This window comes from Notothenia coriiceps, unplaced genomic scaffold, assembly GCF_000735185.1.
Source record: "Notothenia coriiceps isolate Sejong01 unplaced genomic scaffold, NC01 NC01_scaffold00020994, whole genome shotgun sequence".
Lineage (NCBI taxonomy): Eukaryota > Metazoa > Chordata > Actinopteri > Perciformes > Nototheniidae > Notothenia > Notothenia coriiceps.
Genome location: NW_011353695.1, coordinates 5952 through 17891, shown reverse-complemented (window position 1 = coordinate 17891; position 11940 = coordinate 5952). Strand labels below are relative to the sequence as shown.

At 41.1% G+C, this 11940-nt stretch overlaps 2 protein-coding genes across 2 annotated transcripts in view; both read right to left on the bottom strand.

The window, feature by feature from the left end:
- Window positions 1-6176, bottom strand: part of ube2j1 (ubiquitin-conjugating enzyme E2, J1) — a 17689-nt gene extending 11513 nt beyond the window's left edge. Inside the window, exons 1-2 of the mRNA XM_010779941.1 lie at window positions 5793-6176; window positions 4813-4944 (exon numbers count right to left, since the gene is read on the bottom strand). Of these exons, the coding sequence (XP_010778243.1) occupies window positions 4813-4944; window positions 5793-6176 (516 nt within the window). The remainder of the gene's footprint in view (window positions 1-4812; window positions 4945-5792) is intronic.
- Window positions 6177-7869: 1693 nt separating this feature from the next.
- Window positions 7870-11551, bottom strand: LOC104953021 (transmembrane protein 178A-like). Its single transcript, XM_010779940.1, has 2 exons — window positions 10873-11551; window positions 7870-7934 (listed from the first exon to the last, which is right to left on the bottom strand). The coding sequence occupies exons 1-2, from the start codon at window positions 11498-11500 to the stop codon at window positions 7870-7872; spliced, it is 693 nt and encodes a 230-aa protein (XP_010778242.1). The 5' UTR covers window positions 11501-11551.
- Window positions 11552-11940: the final 389 nt, after the last annotated feature.

The following is an 11940-nucleotide window of genomic DNA, read 5'->3' as shown; positions in this document are numbered from 1 at the left end:
AGGAGATAAACATTAATTCTACAAGATTTTAACTACATTATCTGAAAATGTATCTGGGACTTCCCCTGTTAATTGCAAGGACTATTGATAATTAACAGAGAGACCCTAGGGGCCTCTTCTTGGTATCTGCTAGGCAGAAGTCACTCAATGCAGAAATCACAAGTTTAACACACATTCTATATAAGGTGACATTAAAATGAATATACCAGATTGAACTTTCCTGCCCTAACACGTTACTTTAATACTTCAAATAACTCAAATAACACTTCAATAGCACTTTTCAACACAAGGCAATTCAAAGTGCTTTACAAAAAATGAAAGACATTTAGAAAATGGCATTTGAAATCAGTCATTAAAAAGAAAAGCTAATGAAATAAACATTTAAAGAAAAAATACATGGATAAAAGTTACAGTGCAGTCTATGATATGAATAGTTCAATTAAAAGCAGCGACAAAAAGGAAAGTCCTCAGCCTGGATTTAAAAGTAGTAAGAGTTTTAGCGGACCTGCAAGTTTCTGGGAGTTTGTTCCAGATATTTGGAGCATAATAACTGAACGCTGCTTTACCATGTTTAGTTCTGACTCTGGGGACAGAAAGCTGACCAGTCCCTGAAGACCTGAGAGATCTGGATGGTTCATCATTTAGCAGGAGGTCAGAAATGTATTGTATGTAATTGTAACCGAGTATTCCTACACTCTGGTACTTTTACTCAAGTACAAGATCTGAACTTTTCCCACCTCTGACAATAAATCCTAAGTGGTTACCAAAAAATAAACCCTGNCAGGATGTCATTACATGCCATGTGTCTTCGCCTGACAAAGACAGGCTTGTTATTTGTGGGAGTCCCAAACTGACACGCGGAATAGATTTAAAAAGAAAGAAATAATATAATAATATAATATAATATTAATTAATATTATAAATAGGAAACAGTGAAATACAATATAAATGAATACTATTTAAGTATGACACATTTATGTACTGATTTTTTATTTTTTGACTCTGTAGGGCTAATTTGTTTGTCAGCTATATCTCATTTACTTTCCCTATTCATTTATTTTTTCATATTTTTGCCATTTATTTATTTACACATTCACTTTTTAACTTATTCCGCCATTTGACCTTTTTATATTTTATGTACTTGTGCACATTAATGTGTTTTTTATTTCTTTTTTTTAATGTATTGTACAATTAAAAATTACTATATTCTGCGCTTACTTTAGCACACTTTTATAAGGCAAACTAGAATTAAGTAATCTTATGAAATGTGTAGATAAATGAGTATCTTTCAGGACTTGTATGGTTGTCATTATGTTTAATGTTTTATGACCTTAGTATTTTTTCATTAAAAAAGAAATTCTTTAAAACTCCAAACAATGTGTTTATTATTTTTAAGGATTTAATAATGACACATGTTAAGATCCTGAAGACCACAACTGAACATAAATTTATGCTAGTTTCTTTGTTTAACTCTAGTCTCATCTAATGCCAAATGTAACTCCACATATACAAACAAGGAATCGGCAGAGGAAGGGTTAAAACATTTGAGTAATAAACAAGCATCAATCTTTTGTTAACATCCAGTATTATTTGAGATTTGGATATTTAAAATTTCTAGAGATACACCATTCATCACTAGAAGAACTGGCAACAGGGCTGTGGTATTAAGTAGCTACGTTTCATTCAGTGGCACAAACACTAGAGATTTACAAAAACAACTGTGTATTATTGCCTGCCACGGCAAACAAAAACGAATTACAAGGTTGATCTGTTTCACAACCCACAGTAGCATCGTATGTCTGCACGCTTTTACCCACAAATGGGTTAAACATTTACTTTAACAAGAGCAAAACAAAGATTCACATTGACCAGTTTTCTCTTGTTTAGTTAGTGTTATGCTACTTCATTAAGACCGACGGTCAGGTTGCCAACAAAACGGATAATAACCTTTTGGCATTGGATGATTGGTCTGGGTTTCTTCCAAGCTTGTTGTGACTCGTCCCTATTGTAATTGTTTTTCATCACCTCCTCTTTGAGTCAATAGGGATGATGATAACACTAACGCTCTTTCAATTCCAGATCAAGGTTACAAATAACCTTTGAATCAGGTCTACACTGTTGGAATGGATTGATCTGTTAGGCGAAACCAGGGTATACATCTCACTTTAGATAGCAAAACACTTCAAGGCAGTTTACACGTTTTACAAAATCCGTTATCCTATGCAGTTCACCTGTTAATACTTATTTTTAAATGATTTGTCTTTGTCAATAAATTATTTCCCTTATATCTTTTACTATCTTATATAGAGGTTCGAAAGGGTAAAATGCCAATTTAGAAATACAAAACGATGTAGGTTAGAGTTATCCTAAAAATAAGCTCATATTTGAATTCCCCTTAAAAAAACACATCATTCAGTAAAAACAAGGCCCCACTGATCATCTACTCTCTGAGACGATTCCAGGGATGCCTGACTTGATTTTCTAGCACCGGGGAAAGTGGACAAAAGTGCCCAAGATCAGCCTCTTAATTTACCCAGGGCTTCGTGCTTGGCTTTGGGCATGAAAATTCAGGAAACTCCCCTGAGTATTTTATTAAATATCTGAACTTTGGAGAGGAGTTGGGGGACACACGACACATCAAATCACATCTACAGACCAAGACGAAGCGAATGGAAGGACTCCCATACTCCTAGCGTGTGAAAATGTTTGTGATAAACGTGTGCAAAGTCTCCAAAAACGGAGCCGTGGCTGTGATGCTAGCTTTGCGGCTAGCGGTTAGTTGTTATTTTTTATGTTTGAATGTTAAAAAATAACAATCAACAGTGTAAACATAATTATGTAAATAACCCAATTTGTGTTCTGTGAAACGAAAAAGGATTTTACATTGTTTTTGTTACTTTCGTTGCAGTGTCTTAAATGTAATTTAGGTTAACTTCCTGTTTGAAGTTGTTGCTATGGAAACAACATGACGGAGAAAAAAGTAATATCTTCTTCATATAATAACGGAAAAAGTAAAACACAACGCGTGACGTCATTGGTAAGCGACGGATATGACCCCGAGCAGATATGGTACCCCGAGCAGATATGGTACCTACACCGGTGTATACACTTCATTCTTTACTTAGTCCGAATATTGGGGGGGCGGGGGGGGGACACACCAGAGCCCAGTCTGCTCTGATTGGCTATACAACACGGTATCGGTATATTCACTGCATTCATTTTGTTATTCTACAGTATTGTTGTTTTATAGTTATTTGTTAATGTATACAACCCAATTTGTGTTCTTTTAAATTGAAAAGGATATCGCATTGTGTTTGTTACTTTTGTTGCAGTTGTATATACATGTCTTAAGTGGAATTTGGCTTGTCTTCCTATTTATGGACATGCTTTTATTTTGAAGGAGAGGTAGCGCTGTTGACAGGAAGTTGTTGTTGCTATGGAAACAACGTGACAGAGATTAACGGAGAAAAGTATTATCTACATATAAAGAGGGAGAAAGTAAACAATAACGTTTATGGTTGAATGTTAGCACCTCCCAAAGAGGCACAAGCTCTTACGTTGATATTGGAAATTTCAATAAATTCAATTTGAAAAAAAAAACGGGGAAAAAACAAACAAAACGAATATCCGAATAGTAGTCCAACGAACTAATATTCTGATATTTGGGTACAGCCCTAGTATGTATAAATAAATACTAGTGACAGTGACGTGAGCAGTTATGTGGAGAAAACAACCCAGATGCTTCGCTGTCGTTTCCTGAATGATAACAGCCGGTTGTGACCCGTTATCCCCGGTATACCGGTATACCCTAGTCAGCGCCCCTAGTTACACCAATCAGCGTGCGATTACCGTACAGCCAATCACAATGCGTGACGTCATTGGTAAGCGATGGACCCCGAACACATATGGTACTGACACCGGCACCGCCCTTAATTTTTTTAAACGGCATCATGTAAGTTGCGCTGACAGGCGACAGAGGTCCACAGTTGCGCCGCAGCGAGGCTCCCCCGCCCTCCCGTAGACAGTTCACGAGCTCATTCACCAAAGATGGATCGCGGTAAACGCTCTAAAGTGAGGCTCCACTACACTAAAAAATAAAAAGACAAGGCACAATGCAATGCCTGTTAATAGCTTGCCACAGGCATAGCTCAGTTAAAATAAAGCATAGCTATTGTGCAATACATTTGTATTGCATGTATATTCTGTATTTGTAAAAATTTCAGTTAAAGCTTAAAATAATAAAGATATTTCTGTTATCTAAACGTTTGACCTCTTTCTTTTACAATTTTGGAATCGAAACGGGGAATCAATTAGCAGAACCGGAATCGGAATCGATACATTTCAAACGATACCCATCCCTAGTAGACAGACATAAAGGCTTGACAGAGTTGAGTGTATGGAATAAGTAAAAAAAATAGGAAGCTATTCAGTAAAAGTTTTCAATCAATGAATGCAAACTAAAAAAGAAACATTATAGAAAGGATCTGCAGTAGCTAAGTAGCTGGACACAATGAAAAAGAGAAATCAGAGATGTTGTCAGTCTGTGATTGGTGCAGGTGTCAGACAGAATATGAATAATGAGAAGTCTCATCTTTTCGCAAAACCTGTGCAATCCCCTCTGACAGTGTGACGACAGCCCAGGCTTTGATCTGACAACTGTCACTGCGTATGCTGCAACCAGACATGTCTGAGGGTTCAATGACATGCTGTCCTCTTAACACTTCTTGATCATCTGATCTGATGTCTTCCTGTTCTGTTTCAGCACAAGAATAATGGTCTGTGATTGAGTAGGGGCCGTCTTCTGTGTCTTACCGTGAGGAGGATGATGCTCGGGGGCTTCATTGGATACTCTGGGGGAAGCACAATCCTGCCGTGGTAAACCCCGCCATCGAAATCAGAATCTGGGGGCCCACGTACGGAGAAGTGCCATTCGAAGAGGTTATCCTGCAAAAAAGAGAGAAATATCACACAGAGCCGACATGTTCCTCCTGAGGGACCAAACCTGTGAATTCTTAGATCTGAAGTGACAACACTGACAGTGTGTGTTACCAGCTGTTTGTTGTTATAACAATTTGTTTTACGACTGGGCATTATCCAACCTAAAGATAGTCAAAATGTATTTCTATATAAAAAAAAATCACTATATCTTATATTATGACAGTAACTATAAATCTAACTTTTTTTCTTTAAAGAGGACATATTATGCTCATTTTCAGGTTCATATTAGTATTTAGTGTCTCTACTGGGATATGTCTCCACACTTTAATGTTCAAAAAGCTCTTTATTTGTCTCACACTGCCTGTGCTGCAGCACCTCTTTTCACCCTCTGTCTGACACCAGAGCCCAGTCTGCTCTGATTGGTTAGCTGACTAGCTCTGAGATGTGTCCAAAATCTCCCGCCCCTTAGCCCTATCACGTATTGGAGCGATAACCAATACAAGCACAAGTGTTACATAGTGATGTCATTATGTTACAGTAGCAAACAAGGGAGCCCAATGGAGGCATTTCAGGCAGGGGGGGATTTTTGCAGACCATGTACATGCACAAAACCCCTACAGGATTGGGAAAATCCTAAAAAGCTATATAGGGCCTCTTTAAGTAAAGGTTTCAAGTTGATTTATTGTCATTCAACAACAGATTTGAAAAGACGAAATGTTGTAGTCACAAAAATATATGGTAGTCTGGTGTTTGACAGATACTTCAGTATCACTTGCCAGACAGCTGTAGGGGGAACAAGCTTTTGCTGTGGTTGGTATTGTAAAATATATTTTTGTTCGGAGTCGTGGGTGTACAATGTGAGCAGGAGTATGTCGCCGCCAATCTAAACTGCCTGGGGTCTGTTTGTAAAGCAGTCTAATATCCAGTGTGAAACTGAAGCCCAGAGTGCAGAGTTTACAAATCATGGGGGAGATTGTGTTGAATGCTGAGCTGAAATCCACAAACAGCATTCTGATGTAGGTGTTGTTATCTTCCAGATGTGTGAGGGCTGAGTGGAGGACAGTGGAGGCAGCATCCTCTGTAGATCTGTTTGTTCTGTGTGAAAACTGGCTGGCAGGGATGTTGTTTTTGATGTGCTGGAGAACCAGTTTCTGAAAGGACTTTGAGAAACACATCACTATGGGGATGAGAGCTGTAGTTGTTTTGATGAGACTTGGGTTACAGGGATGATAGTGCATGTCCGGAAGCAAGTAGGATCTTCAGTGAAATATGTGGAATATGTCTGAGAGGAGATCAGTAAGCTGGTTGGCACAGGTTATTAGTACACGACGGGTGATGGGGTGGCTGATGTGCAAATCAGATCAGCTCACATCCGCTGTTGATCCTGACAGTGGCCGGTCCTCTGGAGGAGGGACAGACTTGTTTGCTGCCTCTTCGTTAAGGAGATCAAATTGAGCATAAAAAGTGCTAAGCTCATCTGTGATATTTGTCCTCACACAGGATGGAGACACTACTGCATTGAACCATGTGATATTTGGTGATTCAAAGGAAAAAACTATTTGAATCCAAACGGTTAATGTGAATATCCTCTGTGGCACTCAAAGCTGTTAAGAGTTTGCAGGTACAATACCAGTCAAAAGACACACCTTCTCATTCAATGGTTTTGTTTTATTTTAATGTTGTGCTACTTTGTAGATTAATACTGAAGACAACAAAATTATGAAAGAAGACTTAGTTAATAGACATGCGTTAATAACGCGTTAACGCAAAACATTTTTAACGCCACTAATTATTTTAACACGATTAACGCCGTCTATTTTTTTCCTCGGCCGCCACGTAGTTTCAGAGCGCATCGAGTTTAAAATACCATCTACAAGCTGATGCTGACAGCCCCGCTCCTGCCGCCCGCTTATGGCAGACCACCACACTTCCACGTTCACCGGCAGGCTATTGGGAGGACCTGGGGGGTATACTACGAAGCAGGATTTTCGCTTAGCCGGCTAACTTCAGGGAAAACTCGGGGTTTCCGGTCCTACAAAGCTGGTTCTCTTTTTAGCAGGCTAGATCTCCATTGTAACTTATGCTGTGCGGCTAACCTGCCCCGGAGCAGGTTAGGTTGCAGGCTAAGAGCTCAACTCACTGAAAGCACTGCCTGCTGACCAATCAGAGCTCAGTGTGCGGAGTTTAAAGCGATCAAGTCACATTACAGGAGAAAGGAAATACAGAAAAGCTGCCATTGCAGGAAAGACGGCCGGCAAAAATCACCGACTCTGTGAACGTGAACATTAATAGAATATCACCTCCNCAAGCGGGCGGCAGGAGCGGGGCTGTCAGCATCAGCTTGGAGATGGTTTTTTAAACTCGATGCGCTCTGAAACTACGGGGCAGTCGAGGACAAAAAATACACATGCGTTAATCGCGTTAAAATAATTAGTGCCGTTTTTTCATTAACGCGTTAACTTGACTTAATAAATATGCAAGTTGCAACACACACACAGAGTAAAACTCTGGCCCTTATGTGTTGTATAGGCTGGCATGATTGGGCTGTTCAATGGGGCTGATGTGTTGTGTAGATTCTGCCTGAAGGAAAATCACGGTCAAACTCCTTATGAAGCGGTGAGCTGCCGCTTCACATTGCTTTTCTTCCCGACTGCAACGCTGGTCCCGCAAATCAAGCAAGAACGTGATTGGTCGATATTCATTGTGGGGGCTGGGGGGAGGAGGGGTCTTAGATATATAGAGTTGTAGTAAGTAGATAGAGTTCGCTATGATTGAGGTTTCGTTTATGCATCGGGTAGATTCTTTAATTACATTTACTTTTTTGTTTTGTGTATTTTTTACATTTTGGATTTGCTTGGCGAGCTTTTTTTTTTTAAATGCCCCGTGGGCGACTCACGTTGTCCCTGCGGGCGACTCACATTGTGCCCGCACTTAGTCCCGGGCACTTAGTTGCGGGCAAGGTTTGCGTACATCTAAATCAGGGGTGTTGGCTACCCCTGATTTAGATGTACACAAACCTTTATAAGTCACTACAGGCAGTGTTCTAACGTTCTACAAAGTAACGTGTTACAGTAATCAGATTACATTTGTCTGTAATGCCTTATTGTTGGTTCAGCAGTAATTATATAGGATAGGATGAAACCCTCTTTAATGGTCACACATGCACACACAATGAAATGGTAATTATATAATTACAGAGCCTGTCAATTTATACATTGACGAAAACAATGTGACTGTTAACCAAAGTGTATCTAATAATGTACTATCTATTTTTAAATATCAGAGAGGAAGAACAGAATGAGAAGGGAAAAACTTGAATAAAGATAAAGAAGCAAAGAGATTGTACAATAGTGAGAAAGAGACGGAAAGGAAGAAAGAGAAGACAAGTTAAGAAAACTGAGAAAGTTTGGAGGGGAAGAAAAAGTGAACAGTACGAAGAGTATAAAAGGATAGTGACAAAGAGCAGAAGAAAATGTGCAATGGCTCTTTCCAAGAAACGAAAATGTCACTTAAATGACATTATAATGAAAGAATTTTCCTTCATATGCCCAGGTGGTCAAGATGATAAAATGGTTACTGTACCATTTGTAATTCAAAATGTTCAGTTGCCAGTGGAGGAAGGACAGCAGTAATAGAACATCAACAGACAAAAAAGCATAAAGCCTCTCTCATTGCCCGTGCTGGTGTGCCCTCTGTCACCACATTCTTCAAGAAGGTAGACCCTTCACAGGAAGAATACGATCTAGCTGTGCAGGAAGGTGTCTTTGCATACCACACTTTGCGACACAATCATAGTTTCAGATCTATGGATTGCACAGCACAACTGACAAGGAAGCTTTATTAATCTAAATGTACATGTGCTAGGACTAAATATGATGCCATAGTGAGTAACGTGTTAGCACCATGGGCAACTACCTTGGTAACACAGGACCGACCAGGTGGAATTTGTGTCTCCGTCCATTGATGCATCCAATCATGGACATGTCAAGCTGCTGCCAATATTAGTAAGATATTGTAAGATAAATAATAGCACATCAGTGGAAACAAAACTACTCGATTTTGTTGAACTCAAAGGAGAAACAGCAGAGGAAATTGCAGCTGAGGTCCTGGTGGTTATCCAAAAATTAAAAAAACAGTTTGATCTCTTTGTCCCAGTGTATCTGACAGTTGTGTCTCTCTGTTGAAGTGTCTTTGATAGTATGCAATTCTGCTAGTGTTACTAGTCTGTTGTCTCTATATCTTGTACATATGTTAATTATCAAATAAACTTGAGTCTATAACCTGTGTAGTTTGAAAATGTTTTGTTATTAACTATGGAACACTCAATAAGTGAGTTAATAATACTTTACTCTAACTTCACTTACCATAGGATATTGAAATCAGATTTTCGAAAGATTTCATTATTAGTAGTGCATTATGGTAATTGTTGTACACAGTTGTATCAGTATGCTTCTACACATCAGTTTATTACAGCACACGTTACATTTGTTCGAATTACATTGACGATTGTCCCCTTTTTTCTTTACAGGCGGAAGAAATGGTGGCAGTATGTTAATGAGATTTTGACCAAAACTCAAAATGTCCCCCCCCCCCCCCCCCGGTTTCATTGAAAATCGGTCACCTTACTTAATTATCTCTGTACCCAAACTGAAATTGATGTAAACAATTTGGAACTGCGTTTCTTCCCATCAAGAAATAGTGACCTAATCCCCTGTAAACTTTTTATTTATGTTTATCCTTTTTTGTATGGATTTAAAAAAAAACAAATGATTCAGCTGGCTGATAGGTGGATGTGTTACCTTTGACAGGCTGGCTTTGTCTTCCCCGTCAGTCCTTATGCTAAGCTAAGTAACAGTGANACACATACACACACCCTCCCGAGGCCTGTACTACGAAGCTGGTTCAACCTAACCTGGAAATGTTTGAGCGCGTATGTTTTGGATTAGGCCAACCGGCTAACTCAAACATTTCCAGGTTAGGTTGAACCAGCTTCGTAGTACAGGCCTCGGGAGGGTGTGTGTATGTGTGGCGCGAGAGAGAGACCTTACGTGTATTGTTGTTGTTGTTGTTGTTGTTGTTAGCATCTGGTGCTAGCTAGCTGCACTAACGGATATAAGGAGCTGTTTATATGAAAACAGAGGAGCGACATTTCGCCACAACTGCGCCGAGCACTTGACTTTATGCAGGTAGCCAGACAGTGGGACATTGTACGAAAAGTCAGCACACTCAGCACGGATAGTGCGCGCAACATGATTGCAGCGTCCAGGCAGCTCCCGTTCGAGCATATTCCTTGAGTTGCACATAGCTCCAACGATCCATAACACACACACGCACGCACGCACGCACACACCATTTGTATTGTATTATTGTATGAGAGAGGTTCCAGATTGAATTGAGGCGAATATTTGTAATGTTCAAATGATAATAAACATTTGCATAAAGCATATTTGTCCACTCATATGTTGATAAGATTATTAAAAACTTGAAAAATATTCCTCTGAGGAAAATTTAGAACAGATAAAAAATGTGCGATTAATCGTGATTAACTATGGACAATCATGCGATTAATCGCGATTAAATATTTTAATCGACTGACAGCCCTAATATATAATAGATATAGGAATATATAACCATATATAACCAGGGCGGTTCTAGGGGGGGCACAGGGGGCCCCCGGTGGCCCTCCTAGAACAGCCCCTGCCTCCGGTAACATGGGTCTAGAACCGCTCAGCATATATATATAATAGTATAATAGGTATATAAAGGTATATAAAGGTATATAAAGGTGTTTCTGACCCCTATCGATCAGCCGGTCGATGAACGGGTCTCTTGCTGTTGTTGTTTACAGATAGATAGATGTAGATAGATATATATAGAGGCTATATATATATATATATAAAGGTATATAATAGTATACATAAAGGTGTTTCTGACCCCTATCGATCAGCCGGTCGATGTCCGGGTCTCTTCCCGCGCAGAAGCATTTCCTCCACAGTCCGGAGTGCGCGGGAAACAGCGGCCTCCCGCACGCGGTCTCGAGGATGCCCATCCCGAGGATCGCTCGCCAGTTCTCCAGCAGCTCGTCCTCGCGGCTGCCCACGTGCACGGGCTTGCTGCGCGCGCGCGTCCCCCCCCCGTACTCCAGCAGCGGCAGGTGGTAGATCGGCATGTCGCGGTTCTGCTGGTCAGAGGACTCGGTTCCGGTCCGGTCGCAGTTCTCTTTGTGGCGGTGCGTGTCGGTCTCATACCAGTGGTCCGTGCACAGCGCGAGGAGCAGCAGCAGCAGCGCGAGCGCACCGGACACCGTCACCGCCACCGGCAGCAGCCTCTGCATGCACCCGGTCCTGGTGCTGCTGCTGGACCCCTTACTGGGCCCGGTGCTAGGCCCGGTGGTCCCGGTGCTGCTGGACCCCTTACTGGGCCCGGTGCTAGGCCCGGTAGTCCCGGTGCTGCTGGTCCCGGTGCTACTGGATGCCTTACTGGTCCCTGTGGTCCCGGTGCTGCTGGACCCAGTCCCGGTGCTGCTGGACCCAGTCCCGGTCTCAGTCCCGTCACTGGGCATCTTCTCCTCCCATCTTCCCCTCTCTGTTCCCCGGCTCTCTTCGGGAGCACGTTGTCATGCCGACTGAGAGGCTGCGTCAAGTGACGTTATGCACCGGAAGCTCACTGAGGCAGCCTTCAAAATAAAACTCCTCTACCTGCACACACCGGACACACACACACACACACACACACACACACACACACACACACACACACACACACACACACACAGGTACAGTAGGGGGCGTGTCCTTGGGACTTGGGGCCTCATGGGAAATCTCAGGTGACTCAGAGTGAAAACACGACGGCAGAAAAATGAAAGTTTGTCCATTAAGCTGATCAATAATTCAGAGCTGCTGCTGTAACACGACCCCCGAGTATACGCATCTCAATATACAGTATATATATATATATACAGTATATATATACTGTATACATACATATATATATACATATACA

Coding starts and splice junctions, on each gene's coding strand:
- LOC104953021 (XM_010779940.1), bottom strand. CDS start 11,500: ATGCCCAGTGACGGGACTGAGACCGGGACTGGGTCCAGCAGCACCGGG. Junction 7,935..10,872: donor CGACCGGCTGATCGATAGGG/GTCAGAAACACC, acceptor CATCTAAATCAG/GGGTAGCCAACACCCCTGAT.